At 51.3% G+C, this 16,315-nt stretch overlaps 1 protein-coding gene across 4 annotated transcripts in view; it reads left to right on the forward strand.

Annotated features, from left to right (window-relative positions):
• Nucleotides 1-16,315, forward strand: part of TSPAN9 (tetraspanin 9) — a 272,676-nt gene that overhangs the window by 22,467 nt on the left and 233,894 nt on the right. For 2 of the 4 annotated variants that reach the window (XM_068562153.1, XM_068562155.1), the window contains one exon: nucleotides 5,945-6,199. In XM_068562153.1, coding sequence (XP_068418254.1) covers nucleotides 6,193-6,199 — 7 coding nt within the window. In that variant the 5' untranslated portion in view covers nucleotides 5,945-6,192. Of the gene's footprint in view, nucleotides 1-5,944; nucleotides 6,200-16,315 lie in introns of those variants that run through there. The other 2 variants (XM_068562154.1, XM_068562156.1) reach the window with 1 other exon arrangement.

Genomic DNA, 16,315 nt, shown 5'->3' on the forward strand with positions numbered 1-16,315 from the left:
TGGGTTTTGCCATCCACAAACACACAGTTTCCTCTCCATTTATGTAGGGATTGTACGTCTTTCAAAGCAATTACCATTTTCTCTGTAAAGTGACAAATCTTTGTTAGATTTATCACTACTGGATAAATTATGGCTTTGGTTTCCAAATGGGGTATTTGGAATACAAAAAATTATGTTGTCTAATACCTTATTTCTGTCATAAAAGAATGGAATTGGTTTTGATATGTTGGTCTTGCTGAATTTTTTATGATTTGTTTGTAGCATCTTTTCAATCTTCTCTCATCATTCCTTAGCGTAATGACAATTTTACTTCCTTTCCAATCTTCACAATTCTTTTTCTGCTCTACTGTGTTGGCTAGGACTTCTATTACAGTGTGAGTGTTCAGTGTTGAAACTCAGCATTCTTTATCTTATTCCTGACTTTAAATGTAATGCTTTTAGTGTTTAATCATTAAAAGCTTTGGTCACCAATTTCAACCTGTGAATGGGTTTTTTTCCCCTCACCAACAAGCTGGGTGTCCTACAATTCAACTCAGTTCTAACATTATCTACCAGGAGGTAGCGTGAGATCCCACAGGTTAAGCGCTCAGTCCCACAAGACTGAACCTCTGCAAGTTCAGGTTATTACCGACTATACATTGGAGGTTCCAATAAATCCCTCCCTTGGGTTCAGTTAACTTGCTAGAGTGGTTCACAGAACTCAGAGAAACATTTTACTTACTAGACTACCTGTTTACTGTAAAAGGATGTAACTCAGGAACAGCCTGATGGAAGAGATGCATATGGCATGACGTAGGGAAAGGGCGCGGAACTTCCATGCCCTTCCTGTGGGCAGTCACTCCCCATATCTGCACATGGTCACCAACTCAGAAGCTCTCAGAACCTTCTCCTTTGGTGTTTTTATGGAGGCTTCACTGTTGAGGTATGGTTGCTTACATCGTTGGCTGTTGGCGATTAATTCAACCTCTTGCCTCTCTCCCCTTCCCAGAGGTCGGGTGGGTGGGGCTGAAAGTTCCACCCTCTAATCACTTTGATGGTTCTCCTGGCCACCAGCCCCCATCCTCAGGTGCACCTCATCCCCGTAACAAAAGATACCTTTATGGCTCTCAGCACTTAGGAAATTTCAAGGGTTTTGGGGGCTCTGTGTCAGAAACAGGACAAAGACCAAATGTGTACTTCTTCTTATAAATCAAAATATCACAATAGGCTTTGGGAAGAAATCTGTTGTTAGATTAAGGAAGTTCCTTTTGTTTCTACAGTGTGCTAAGAGTTTTTACTGTGAATGAGTCTTGTATCAAATGCGTCTTCTGAGCTTATGGTTCAGAAATATGGTTTTTCTGCATTCGCATGTGTGTGTGTATTGTGTGGCCAACTTAGTCATCCTCGTTGTTATTATTTTTATGTAGTTAGTACGATTTAGATTCACTCGTTTTTACCAGTCACCTTGCTCACTATTCTTCCATGTATGTAATATCTTTTCATACCGGTTCCTTTTTTTTTTTTTTTTTTAAGATACCTCTTAAAGGAAACAAAACTGTTGGTTTTTGATTTTTTGTTTTTTTCCAGTGAGGGTCTGTTACTACTAAATTCTCTCCGTCTTTGTCTGAAAATGCTTTTATTTAATGTTCATTCTTTTCCTTTTCTTTTTTAAAATTAATTTATTTTTGGCTGCTTTGGGTCTTCGTTGCTGTGGGCGGGCTTTCTCTACTTGCAGCGAGTGGGGGCTACTCTTCGTCTTGGTGCTCGGGCTTCTCATTGCAGTGGCTTCTCTTGTTGCAGAGCACAGGCTCTAGGCGCGTGGGCTTCAGTAGTTGTGGCACGCGGGCTCAGTAGTTTTGGCGCATGGGCTCTAGAGCGCAGGCTCAGTAGTTGTGGTGCACAGGCTTAAGTTGCTTCACAGCATGTGGGGTCTTCCCGGACCGAACCCATGTTGCCCTGCATTGGCAGGCGGATTTTTAACCACTGCACCCCCAGGGAAGTCCCTAATGTTCATTCTTGAATGATATTTAGGTTGGGTTTCTAATTCTAGGTTGACAGTTATTTTTCTCTCCATAATGTGGAGATGTTATTGTGGGTTTTCTAGTTGACAAGTTCACTATCAATATATACAATCAGTATGATAGTCTTTCCCTTGTAGGTAATATGCCCCTTCACTCTGGATGCTTTTAAGATCTACTCTTTGTTTTTGGTATTCTTCCGTGTCTCTATAATATCTGTTTATTTTATTTGAATTTATCCTGGTTAGGATTTAGTATGGTTCCTGAATTGGAGGATTCATGTATTTCATTAATCCTGCAAAATTCCTTGCCATTATTTTTTCAAATGTTGTTCCATTTCATTTTCTATACTTTTCTCAAATGTTAATTGAAGGTATGTTGAACTGCCTTATTGTGTCCTTCTTGCTCTTTATCGTCATTCTTTTTAATGCATTTATGAATAATGTCCTCAGATATATCTTCCAGGTTGTTAATTCTTTCTCTAGCTGTGTCTAATTTGCTGTTACTCTCAATCGTTGAGTTTTTAACTTCAGTGGCTAAAATGTTTATTTCTAAATATTCTATTTGGTTCTTTTCCCAGTCTGCTTTGTACTTTTTGATAGTGTCTAATTCTCATCTTTCCAATTCCTTAAGTCAATAATCATTTTAAATACAATTATATAATAGTTTTATCTGATCGTTCAATTATCTGTAGTTCTTGGGTGATCCAGTCCCATCAAATCTTGATCATGGTGAACTGTTTCCTCTTAAAATTTGTAATTTTGGATTTTGAGATTCTTGAGCGAGTCTTTGGATCTCTGCAGTCTGAGTTAAGATTGTCTTCTCAGAGATTTTGAGCCTGGGATCACTATTTATTTTTGTGAATTGGCTGGGGGTTCCTGCGTTATATAAAATACAAATCTCAAATCCACTTAAGGGCAGGCCCTTGGCTACAAATTCTTAGGAAAGAAAATTCTTTTTTGTACCTAGGGCTTAGGCCAAGACAGACAATCTTCCTTGTCTATTTTGTGAATAGTCTACCTTTTCTCTGAGGACTGAGGTATTGTTCACAGTTCCAACCTCCCTGTATCTCTCAGGTGTAAGGTCTCATCTGGGTGGCCACTAAAACCCAGTGTCTTCATTACTAAGATCAGCTTCATCCTCTGCTTCCTGGGGTTGTAGTAACAGCTCATTTGCTTATTGTTATAGGTTTGAGTTGTCTCATTTGGGGCCTCTTTACTTTCTTCTGAAGTCAGCTATGCATTTAAAAGTGTATTTCTTATGTTTAATCATTTCTAGATTTCTTTTACAGAGTGAGTTTTAAAAACCGTCTCATCTACCGTATTGCCAGAAATTAAAGTTAGGAACTCTTTAAAGAAGTTTGTTTTGGAAGGTACAGAAAAATGTTTCAACATTCACAATAGGATCAAGACCAGAATTTCTGGTAGAGAATAAGCTAGTTTCTTCCAGATCAAGTGACTCCCTCAGACACACTTCGGGAAAAACTTATTTTAACTGGCCACAGAGAGGAAGTTGACATTTGTTATGCTAAAAGACCTGGGACCCTGGAGGGCGGAGATCCAGACCCAGCTACACTACTGATTTGCTGCATGACCTCAGGCACATCCCTAGGCCTTTCTGGTCTCAGTGTCCCCATTCTCAAGCTGAGAGGATTGGGTTAGGTTTCCTACTTTGAATTTCAGTGGTTCTAACCTCCTTCCGACTGCATGTCTGTGCCAGCAGCCAGGACAAGCTTCTTGGAACCTCCAACCCCTCCCAGGATGTGCTGTCCCCCACTCAGCTCCTCCTTGTGAACTTGACCATGCTCACCCTCATACCCACCTATCTGTGAACAATGTGTACCTCTAACAGGCCTGGGGAAGGGGGAGAAAGTGAGAGGTGCTCTGGGGAGGTCTTATCTCAGAGGGTCCTAGATGGAAGTGGGTGGGAGCTCGTGTTTCAATTCTTGGCCCTGGGTTTGGGCTGCTGGACCACACTGCTCCTCATGGCTAATGGGGGAGGGGGTGACGTGTGATGGGGAGGGGGGTCCTCCTTTGCAGATGCGCTTGGTGGCTGGGAGAGGAGGGATGCTGGGAGCTTGGGAGGGCTTTGGGAGGCAAATGGTACCCACCTGGTACTCATAATCCAAGAACTGCCTTAAGAGTACTAGTAGGTACTGCTTCTTCCCAAACCCCTGAGAATCGTGTCCAGAAATTCACAGCTTGGACAGTTGGAGCCAAGAGGTCCCTGGGTTTGTCTCATGCTAGTGACTAGAATAAGGTTGTGTTGTCACCTTCTGGAGGTACCAGCCAGTCAACCTCGCCATATCCCCAACATGTGAGAATCTGCCAGGGCTAGAATCTTCCTCTGAAAAGAGCCTGAGCTGGGATGGAGTAAGAGAATGGTGACCTGCATTTTACTTTGCATGTTTCGTATTTTAATTATGGTTAAAATTAAACCATAATTTTATGGTGCAAAATTTATCATCTTAACCATTTTTTTAAAAAATTTATTTATTTATTTATTTTTGGCTGCATTGCGTCTTTGTTGCTGCGTGCAGGCTCTCTCTAGTTGCAGCGAGCGGGGGCTACTCTTTGTTGTGGTGCGCGGGCTTCTTATTGCGGTGGTTCCTCTTGTTGCAGAGCATGGGCTCTAGGCATGTGGGCTTCAGTAGTTGTGGCGCGTGGGCTCGGTAGTTGTGGTTTGTGGGCTCTAGAGCGTAGGCTCAGTAGTTGCGGCACTCAGGCTTAGTTGCTCCACGGCATGTAGGATCTTCCTGGACCAGGGCTCGAACCTGTGTCACCTGCATTGGCAGGCAGATTCTTAACCACTGTGCCACCAGGGAAGCCCCATCTTAACCATTTTTAAGTGTATAGTTCAGTAATGTTAAAAGTATATTCACAAGTGGATATATGTATATGTATAACTAATCACGTTGCTATACACCTGAAACTAACACAACATTGTAAATCAACTATACTTCCATAAAAATTTTAAAAAAAAAACATAAAAAATAAACTTAAAACAGAAAAAAAAAGTATATTCACGTTGTTGTGCAACACATCTCCGGAACTTTTTCATCTTGCAAAACTGAAACCCTATACCCCTTAAACAGCAACTCCCCACCTCCTCCTCCCCCAGCCCGGGGTAACCACCGTTCTACTTTCTGCCTCTATGACTTTGAGTACCCGAAGGATGTCATATAAGTGGAATCACACAGTATTTGTCTTTTGTGACTGGCTTATGTCACTTAGGATAATGTCCTCAAAGTCCATCCATGTAATAACATGTCCAACCATGTTATTCAACCTTCCTTTTTAAGGTTGAATAATACTCTATTGTATATAGATACTACATTTTGTTTATGCTTTCATTCATCCGTGGACACTTGGGTTGCTTCTGTCTCTTGGCTATTGTGAATAGTGCTGCTGTGAACATGGGTGTATAAATAATCTCTTTGAGACCCTGCTTTTGGTTCTTCTGTGTGTATACCCAGAAGTGGAATTGCTGGATCATATGGTAGTTCTTATTTTGATTTTTTGAGGGACCTCCCTACTGTTTTCCCTAGTGGTTGCCCCATTTTCTGTTCCCACCAACGGTGCACAATATCTTTCATCCTTTTGCCCCTTTTTGATGTAATGTAGAACATCCCTGGCACTTGGTCCTTGTCTCCAACTTGTCAGCCCCATCTGGGTTCTTAGAGCCATGATCAGAGGGAGCCTGGTCATCGAGCTCCTTTGACAGGGTGGGAAGCTGAGGTCTCTGGACGGGAGATGACCTGCCCTTGACCCCCCAGATCTTCCACCTCACCCTTTGTTCCCTGGGATCCCCGGCCTTTCCCTTGAGCTCCTGCGCCGTGATCGCCAGGAAAGGAGGAGCACCTGGTTTGGGGGTGGTGCTCCCTGGGTTCCCCCCCCGACCCTGGTCCGCACATTCATCCACCAATGCCGTGGTTTCTGCCCAAACAGGTCCAACGGGCGCTCCTCCAAGCGGAGCCTTGGAGGGCACGGCCGGCACCATTACCTCCAACGAGTGGAGCTCTCCCAACTCCCCCGAGGGGAGCAACGTCTCTGGGGGCAGCCAGGCCTTGGACAAGCCCATCGACAATGACGCGGAGGGCGTGTGGAGCCCCGACATTGAGCAGAGCTTCCAGGAGGCGCTGGCCATCTACCCGCCCTGCGGTCGGCGCAAGATCATCCTCTCAGACGAAGGCAAGATGTACGGTAAGGAGGCTGTCGGGCCTGGCCAGCAGTGCCCCCCAACTCACGGTCCAGGCCTGGCAACAGCCTCAGCACAGCAACCGCGCTCCTGCCAAGTGACGGAGCGGGGTGACTTCTTGGGGCTCCTCCCAGGTGGACGCTGCTTTACTCTGTCCTGGGCTCCCAAGGGATGGGAGGGCCTCGGAGGAGACGCCTTTGGGTGGATGTGGAGGATGGTGAGAAGGTGGTACTGAAGGAAAATCCCTCCAGCCATCCCCCAGGCAAATGCCTCATCTTCTCCCAGCTTCCCACCTTGGCTGTGTAGGGCGGTTAGGAAGGCCGTCCTGGCTCATTCCCTCCCTCCCTTCCCCATGCAGGAGCCTGCTGTGTGTCAGGCAGGGTGGGGCAGATCTAGACCCTGCTCGCAGCTCGGTGGGGGTGAGCACACATGTAATAACTGTACACAAGGCAGACGGGCGTGTCCCCGGAGAGGCTGAGGACCCTTCCCTCAGGGACGTTCCCCTCCAGCCGAGAGCCATCAGGTAAGACTAAGTCTTCCTGAGCCGCTGAGGATGGCAACATACAGAGACTCAATGTCCAGCAGCCCCGTGGGAAGGACTGAGCGTTCTGCCCGCGGCTGTGCTGACTTTAGGGTGGAAGAGAGGGTATCTGGGGGAGCAAAACAAACACTGAACGGCTGCTGAGAGGCTCAGGGCAGCCTCCATTGACACTGGAAAGCCCGCCAGGACCCCCAGCTTGAAACGTGGGTCTTGGGCAGCTGAGGGGGTCTCTGACTGGCTGAAGCCCCTGACAACAGAGGGTCTCGCCCTGCCCCCCGTGAGATGGCTCCAGGCCAGGCGACCACCCGCACACGGGTGCCCCTCCCCCAGTGCAGATGCTTTGTCAGCTGTGTGGGGGGCCCGTGGGGGCTGACCCAGCTCAGCTCCGAGGGCTGCTGTAAGAGTTGCCACAAATTTAAGGGATGCCTTGGGCAACAGCAATGTATCCTTGCGGGTCAGGAGGCCAGAAGTCTGAACTCAAGGGGTCTGTGGGGTTGGTTCCTTGTGGAGGGTCTGTTCCGTGCCTCCCTCCTGGCTTCTGGTGGCGGATGGCAGCCCTTGTTGTCCTTGGCTCATAGCTGCATCACTCCCATCTCTGACCCTGTTGTCACATGGCCATCCTCTCTGTGTCTCTGTGTGTGTGTGTCCTCTTACACGGACACCTGTAAGAGGTTACCAATCATTGGATTTAGGGCCCACCTTAATCCAGTATGACCTCATCTTAACCAATTACATCTGTGAAGACTCTGTTTCCAGATAAGGCCACATTCTGAGGTTCTGGGTGGACGTGAATGTTGGGGGGACACCAACACAATTCAATGGACCAAACTCACATCTGCTTAGTTACTGGTCTAGGGAGTCGTGGAGCTGCACAGCCCCGCCTACTTCATCCTTTACCTACACCTTCCCTGCAGGGCCAAGGGATTCCTTCTCTCCTGCTTGTTGGGGAAGCAGGGTCCTTTCGAGCTAGACCCTGGGTCTGCTCCTTGGTCAGCAGTTAAAGCTGCTCATCCCTCCTTACCAGCCCCTCTGCTGTGGCTCTGCTGGGTCCCCACTTCTGTGGGCCTTCACGCCCTGGGTTGGGCCCCCCAGGCCTCCCTGCTAAACCACTTCCTGCTCTAATGCTTGCTTCTTACTTTTGGTCCCCGTGGAAGCTTCGTGGAGGAGAGGGCCGCCGTGTATGGCGCACTTGTGTGTCTGGGGTGGGGCTGCAGATGGAGGTCCTCCCCGTGGAGCTGCGGAGGAGGGGGCTCTGGTATCCTGGGCTCTTCCCACCGCTTTGGTGGAGAGTGGGGCGCGTGCTGGTCCTGAGCTGAGGTGTGAGGGGGAGGAGGGGGAGGGGTGTGTAGGGCGGGTCCCGGGCGTGGCTGGAGAGCTGTCCTGTCCCTGGGTGGGGCAGTGATCGGTGCCCAGGCGCCTCTCAGGATTCATCTTCCTGCTTTAAAGGGACAAATGGTCTGGCAAACACAGGTGGGCAAGAGGCACTCAGCAGAGGGAGAAAGCCAAGGGTGCTGCCGTGTGGGGAAGGCCCCAGGAGGTGCTGACCGTGGAGAGCCAGCACACAGTGTTTGAGTGACGCCGTGGGCCAGCTGTTTCTTTGTGTGTGGTGGTAAAATATACCGTTGTAACCGTTTTTCAGTGTACAGTTCAGTGGCATTAAGTACATTCACATTGTTGTGCGACCATCATCACCGTCCGTTTCTAGAATTTTCTCATCCTCCCGAACTGAAACTCTGTCGCCATTAAACACTCACTCCCCACCTCCCCCAGCCCCTGGCACCCACCATCCACTTTCTGTCTCTATGGCTGTGATTCCTCTACGGACCTCCCCCCCTCCCCCAGCCCCTGGCACCCACCATCCACTTTCTGTCTCTATGGCTGTGATTCCTCTACGGACCTCCCCCCCTCCCCCAGCCCCTGGCACCCACCATCCACTTTCTGTCTCCGTGGCTGTGATTCCTCTACGGACCTCCCCCCCTCCCCCAGCCCCTGGCACCCACCATCCTCTTTCTGTCTCTGTGGCTGTGATTCCTCTACGGACCTCACGTAAGTGGAGTCACGCAGTATTTGTCCTTCTGTGTCCAGCTTGTTTCACTGAGTATCACGTCCTCAAGGTTCCTCTGTGTCGTAGCAGGTGTCAGAACGTCCTTCCTTTTGAAGACTGAGTCACATTCCATCATATGGATGGACCCCATGGTTTTTATCTGTTCACCCAGTTGATGGACATTTGGGTGGCTTCGCTTTTTTTAGTCGTTATGGGTGGTTATTTCTATCCGTATTCACATAGGAAAGTATAGGGTTTAAGAGACTTGATCTTTGGGCCCCTGGCGACTGTGACTGAAGCAGGGTTTGGGAAAGGCAAGGCTGTGCACTTCCAGCGGGCCTTGGGGTGGAATTGTGTTTGGCAGGAGGGGAGCCGTTGAGTGAGGGAAGCAAGATGAAAACAGCGTTTGGCGAACTGTCCTGGCCTTGCCGGCGTCCTTTGCGGCTCTCCTTCCCTGTGCTGAGAGACAGGGAGGGGCCGAGGCCAGGAGCCTCTTAGCGATGGGAGGGGTGACAGCCTGTGCAGATGCAGAGAGAGAAGCTCAGAGAAGCCAAGAGCTTCTCCCAGAGTCGCTCAGGTAGTAAGTAGGAGCGGGGGCCGGGTGGGGCGGTGGTCAGTGCTCCCCATTACCCCGAGTGGCCCTGGTGAGCTCTGCGAAGCCAGCCTGCCTCCTGCTTGGCCCCGGCTCAGGTGGGTCAGGCTCTGGGCAGGGGGACCATGGGCCGCCCCGCGGAGTCTGGCGACCGACCCAGCCCCCATGGCACCTGTCCTCCGTGAGTGCACATCCCGCTGGGGTGCAGACGCTGGCTTAGCCCCATCTCGTCTTACAGGCTCGAGGGCAGAGCCAAGGCAGGGCCTTGCCGGAGTGGACGGGGGCTCTCTCAGCAGAGCGGAGCGGCCCAGCTGGGGGGTATATATAGCTCTGAGCTCAGCCCCAGGCGTGGGAGGGGGTGGGGCGGTAGAGGGACCAGCTGCCGAGTTGGCTCAGACCTGGTCTCCCTCAGGCTGCTCGCCACCCCTCCTTCTCTCGGGGACCCACCCTTGCCATCCTCTGTGCCCCGAGAGCCCTGGTCCTTACCCTCCCCAGTGCCCCACATCCAGAGGCCTCAGCTGGTTTCCAGGTGGGCAGCTGGCCTCAGGCAGGAAGAGCAAACTGCCCAGAGGAGGATTCAAGACCCGGAGTCTCTGAGGACAAGGGGTCAGTCCTGCCCCCAGCTCGGCCCCCGCACACCCAGAGCAGGGCCACCGACCAGGGCCAGGCAGACATGCAGGTGACACGCAGGCGCAGGACAGATCTGCGCTGAGCCTCCCCCGCCCGTGGACCGGCTCCCGGGCCAAGGCTGCCCCTTCCCCGGCTCATGGCAGCCTTCGGTTTTGCCCCGTCACGGTGTGACCCTCGCCCTGGCACTGCCGGTCTCTGACCTCGTCGCCCAGCCTGGCTCTGCCCCCCTGGCAGGTGGCGGGAGGTGAGCGTGGCTCCCGTCTGGCCCCGGCGGCCTGGCTTCCCCTCCGGCTGCCCGCGGCCGGCTCTGTCTTGCTCTGGGCGTTCCTCCCCTCTGCCCGCCAGGGCCCTGGCCCTCCTGGACGTTGCTCTGAATCTCCCAAGTCTCTGCCCTCCTCTCCTGTCTCCCTTGTCTCCCTGGCGCCTCGTTGCCTGTTAGCCGTTGGGCGGTTCCCATCAAGGGCCCCACCGCTCTGGACCAGGCCGGGCTGGGCGCCGTGGTCTCTGCTCTCTGTGGCTGCGTGGTTGAAGGAGAGGCAGGAGGAACATCTTTGGAAAGTAAACTGAGGGCACTTATGTTGTATGTAGCCAGTCAGCTGAGGGCTGGCTTATCTTGGAAGCTTTCTGGGAGGAAGTGGAGCTTGGCCAGGTGGAGGAAGGTGGGGGGAGTGAGCCTTGGCCCAGAGGCGGGGCTTTGCCTGCTGGGTTTGGGGGTCCCCGTGGGGATCTGGGCAAAGTGTTGTGATAAGGGACCATCCGAGGTGAGTCACTAGCTAACGAGAGGCTGAGCAGAGGCTGGACCCAGGTCGGGCTCTGGTCACTGAGGCGATGGGACAGGTCTCGGAGCCTCATCCGAGCTTCTGCTGCTGCTTCCTCGCCGTGGTCCTCGGACCCTCCGCTGCGCTGTGCTTCGTGTCCCTCTCTTCTGGCCTGGAACCCTGGCGTCCCGCTTCTGGAGGCCTGACGATGGGCGCCTCTGTTCACATCCACTCGGCCCAGTGGCCAGTTGGGCAGGTTGTTTACCTCTCAGCTTCAGTGTCCCCATTTGAAAAATGGGGATAATAATAATACTACCTTTTGTGGGGTTTTGGTTTTATTTATTTATTACTTATATATATTTTTTAAAATAAATTTATTTATTTATTTATTTTATTTTTGGCTGCATTGGGTCTTTGTTGCTGTGCGCAGGCTTTCTCTAGTTGCAGCGAGTGGGGGCTACTCTTTGTTGCGGTGTGCGGGCTTCTCATTGCAGTGGCTTCTCTTCTTGTGGAGCACGGGCTCTAGGTGCGTGGGCTTCAGCAGTTGTGGCACGTGGGCTCGGTAGTTGTTGCTCGCGGGCTCTAGAACACAGGCTCAGTAGTTGTGGCGCACTGGCTTAGTTGCTCCGCAGCATATGGGATCTTCCTGGACCAGGGCTCGAACCCGTGTCCCCCCTGCATTGGCAGGCAGATTCTTAACCACTGGGCCAGCAGGGAAGCCCTACTTATATATTTTGTGGGAAAATATGAAGAACTTAAAATGCACCATATGACCCTTTGTAAGTGCACAGCTCAGTGGCATTAAGTACACTTACACTGTTGTGCAGCCATCACCGCCGTCATCTCCAGAAATTTTTCGTTCTTCCCAACAGAAACTGTACCCATTAAACAATAACTCCCCATTCCCCCTTCCCCCCAGGCCCTGGTATCCTCTGATCTACTTTCTGTAGATCATGAATTTGCCTGTTCTGGGTACATCACAGTAGTGGAATCATATAGTACTTGCCATTCTGCGTCTGGATTATTTCTCTTAGGACAATGTCTTCAAGGTTCATCCATGTTGTAGCCTATGTCAGAACTTCATTCTTCTTTTTAATTGCTGAATAAATATTCCATTGTGTGGATGGACCACATTTTGTTGATCCATTTATCTATTGATGTATATGTGGGTGTTTCCATCTTTTGGCTATTGTGAATAATGCTGCTATGAACCTGGGTATACAAATATCTCTTTGAGACCCTGCTTTTAGTTATTTGAGGTGGAATTGCTGGATCATTTGGTGATTCTGTTTAACTTTTTGAGGAACTACCAGACTATCTCCCACAAGTGGCTGCACCATTTTACATTCTGCCAGCAACGTACAAGTGTTTTAATTTCTTTACATCCTCACCAACGCTTGTTATTTTCCGTTTTCTGGTTTTTTTTTTTCAATAGCCATTCTAGTGGGTGTGAGGTGGTATCTCATGGTTTGATTTGCATTTCCCTAAAGTTAGTGATGTCAAGCATCTTTTCATGTACTAATTGAAAGAAGACACCGTCTTTAATGTAGCTGTTGGGACGTGAGGTGCCAGTGAACAGCGTGGGGCTGCAGAGCTGGAGGGGAACTCTTCCTGCCCTTCAGGAGCTCAAATGACTTGAGCCCAGGGAGGCACAGACCTTGTGCACCAGGGCTGGAGGCGGAGTGGCCTTGAAGATGGTGTAGGATTTCACCAGAAGCCTCAGAGCCCTCCAGGGACAATGGTGGTAACAGCTCGGATGTCAGGCATGAAAAGTTTCTTCTCCACAAATAGCCTCCTCCTCCAGCTGCAGGTGTTTATAGCTTCAGTTGATCCCTAGCCAGGGCGCCCCCAGGCCAGGCCGTGGGCATTAGTGGGGGCTGGCCTCCTCCCCACCCCCGCCTGCAGGGGTGAAATGTCAGCTCCGGTGAAGAGCTCCCTGTGAGGCCTCTGCTGAAGCAACGATCTATCTACCTGCGGGGAAGCTCATGCCCTTTTCAACTTTGAAAACTAATAGCTTTAGTTCTAATAGGACCTTATCAACAATATTAGCAAAACAACTGTCTTTGATGACCCTTCTTAAAGGGCATAAACCCTGAATATGTTTACGGCCCTGGGGTAGGGCTGGTACAGGGAGGAAATGAGACACAGAAGAGGCCTGTCCCAGACAGGATTTAGCAGATGGGATTTTCATGCTCTTGTGTGACTGAGGAAGAAAGAGCCTGGGGTGGCTGGCAGGACATGTGTGACCCTGGGTGTGGGGTTTGGAGAAGGTGGTCGTCACTCTGTGTGGACCCTGCATTGGGAGTGCCCCGCCTTCAGCCCGAGGGTCCACTGCCATCCTTGCCCATGGTGGGTGGGGCTGTGGGGGCTTTGGACACATGTCCTCTGACAGATGGGCCACAGTCTGGTGGGGTGTCCTTTCCAGTCCCACCCAGGCCCTCTCGGGTTGGCCAAGGCCACCTGCCACACTGCAATGCCCAGCTGCCCGGCTGGCCTCCGCGTGGTCCAGGTTGGCCTCCTGCCCCGGTCCGGGATCTCAACCACCGGAGGGTGGGAGGCCTGGGGTTATGCAGCTGGTGGCAGAGCTGGGACGAGGATGCAGCTCTTGCCTTCCCACCAGCTCATCTGGATTTTCTACTAGTTTCCTCCTGCTGTTGCCCTTTTTTTTTGGCCACGCCATGTGGCTTGCGGGATCTCCATTCCCTGACCAGGGATTGAACCTGGGCCATGGCAGTGAAAGCCCGGAATCCTAACCACTGGGCCACCAGGGAGCTCCCCTGCCATTGCTCTTCTTTGCTGCCTTCACTGTGGCTTCACGGCTCTGCACACTCCTTACATCTCTCTGCTTCTCCCCCAGCTCTGGGAGCCTCCTGGCGTCTCAATCATCCAGGGCACTTTGGCTCCTACAGCTCTGAGTACCGCTGTCCAGGAGAGAGTGAAAACAGGTGGGCATTGGGACTTCCCTGGCAGTCCAGTGGGTAAGACTCCGCGCTCCCAACGCAGGGGGCCCGGGTTCCATCCCTGGTCCGGGAACTAGATCCCGCATGCATGCTACAACTAAGACCCGGCGCAGCCTAAATAAATAAAATAAATATTAAAACAAAAACAAACAGGTGGGCCGGCTTTTGGTCCAAATGGTTGGCTCTCCCTGCAGGACCTGGGCCAGGGCCAGGGTCAGGGCCAGGAGCAGTGAGACATCACTAAGGACTTACTTCACGCAGAGACCCAGGGGATCGGCGGGGTGTGGGAGGGGGGTGGATGGTCCAGAGAGGCGGAGCAGAATGGCCTCTGGCAGAAGAAACTCCCAGCCCAGCCAGGGGAGACATCCGTGGGAAAAAGCAGCCATTGTGAAGCCCTGGGTGTGGCCTTAGAAACGGATGCTCCTGTGGCCTTGGGACAGTAATAAACCATGTGACTTTGAATAAATCACTTTCCCTCTCTGGGCCTTAGTTTCTTCTCGCTTAGGCTAGCTAGGACCCCTGGTGCCCCCTGGTCCATCCCCTCAATCCTGTGTTAAAGAGAAGTTAGGAGATAGACTCTAGAACCACACTGCGGATAGAATGAAGACGAGAGACCAGCTGCAGGAGCTGTTGTGAGGATGAACGTGTGAACACACGTAAAGTTTACCGTGTTCACTCTGTGTTCGTACGGGTACCTGTAAGTGCTCCACAGACGTTCATTATTGTTACTGTTATCACAAGAGTGAAAGAAACTGCAGCAGTTCCCTGTGTCTGTAAAAGGCCTGGATTAGATGCCAGCTGGTTTGGAGGCAGTTGAGTGGCCGGGTTGACCTCGGGAGGACCTCAGGGGGCAGGAAGGGAGCTGTTTGCCCCCCTTGGCTCCTGACACCCAGAGAAACCCAGGGCTCCACTCCCACCCAGGGGATCCTCCCTTGCTGAGCAGCAGGACGGGCCTGGCTGGAACACGGTCCGAGGGGCCGCAAGGGAGAGGAGGAGGCCTCTCCCGGGAGGAGAGAAGCACAACTTGAAACGTACGAAGACAGCCGAGCCAGCCTGGGACCCTGGGTCTGGCTCCTGTGACCCCACTGCTGGCCTCGTGCCTAGGGCCCGGGCCGTGCCTGGGGCCTGTCTGTAGGCAGAGCTCCTGGACCCTGTGGCAGAGACAGAGGTGGTGCCGGGGCTGGGCGGGGGCTCTGTCCTCATGACATGGGGGTCGTCTGTGACGTGTGGAGTAAGGGTCTCAGCCGGGGCTGGGCAGGGGCCTCCCAGCTGCTGTTTAACGGGTGCTCCAGAGTACACGCCACTGCGTCCGGCCAGGAGGCCTGCCCGGACTGGGAATGGACCTCCTGCGGACCGAGCACCTTCTCCGCCAGGCCCTGTGCCACTTCCAAGTGGCTGAGCCAGGACTCACACCCGGGTGTTAGCCCTAGGTCTGCCAGTGGCCCATCTGAGTGAGATTTTCTGGCCTCGGTTTCTCCATCTGCCTGCCCTTCTGTGGGGGAGGTCGGATTTCCTGTGACGTCAGTGAGGCTCACACTTCGGGGCCCCTCACCTACGTGGGCCCCTTCCAGGCGCCTAAACTTTTTATTTTATTTTTTTTTAAACTCTATTTATTTATTTAGCTGCACCACACGGCTTGTGGGATCTTAGTTCCCTGACCAGGGATCGAACCCGGGCCCTAGTAGTGAAAGCGCCGAGTCCTAACCATTGGACTGCCAGGGAATTTCCAAAACTGTTTGTTTATTTATTTATTTTTAATTAATTTATTTATTTTTGGCTGTGTTGGGTCTTCGTTTCTGTGCGAGGGCTTTCTCTAGTTATGGCGAGCGGGGGCCACTCTTCATCACGGTGCGCGGGCCTCTCACTATCGCGGCCTCTCTTGTTGTGGAGCACAGGCTCCAGACGCGCAGGCTCAGTAGTTGTGGCTCACGGGCCCAGTTGCTCCGCGGCATGTGGGATCTTCCCAGACCAGGGCTCGAACCCCTGTCCCCTGCATTGGCAGGCAGATTCTCAACCACTGCGCCACCAGGGAAGCCCAAACTGTTTATTTTTTATTAAAAATTTTAAGGTAGCTTTACTGAAATATAATTGACATACAATAAACAATCTGTATTTGGAGTGGACAGTTCGGTAAGTTTGACTTACGGAGCCATCACCACCATCAAGAGAGTGAACCCACCCATCACCTCCTTAACCTAATTTTGTGTTTGTATTTTCAATTCTTTTTCTCAGAGAGGGCCTCCCAGTTTTTAGATGTTTTAGGCCTCACCAAAATCTGGATTTGCTTCTTCAGAGAGAAGCTCAAATGAGACCGGGATAGGAAAGCGCTTTGAGAATGATGTTGGACTAATCGGAAGTGAAAGGTTATTTGTACTTCTTTATCTCACAGTGTTCCCGCAGAAGATGTGACCAACATCTTGTCATTCGTTTAGCAAATACTTATTGAGTGTGTACTGTGTGTAGCACTTTTCTAGCTTTAGGTGTGAAGAGACAAGAACCCCTGTTCGTAGGAGCTTTCCTCCTGATGGGAGTTGGGGATAGACCGTGTGCTACATAAGTAAGTGGGTCACATGGTGATTAGAATGAGCTGGAGAGG

This window comes from Eschrichtius robustus, chromosome 13 (genome assembly GCF_028021215.1).
Source record: "Eschrichtius robustus isolate mEscRob2 chromosome 13, mEscRob2.pri, whole genome shotgun sequence".
NCBI classification, from domain to species: domain Eukaryota; kingdom Metazoa; phylum Chordata; class Mammalia; order Artiodactyla; family Eschrichtiidae; genus Eschrichtius; species Eschrichtius robustus.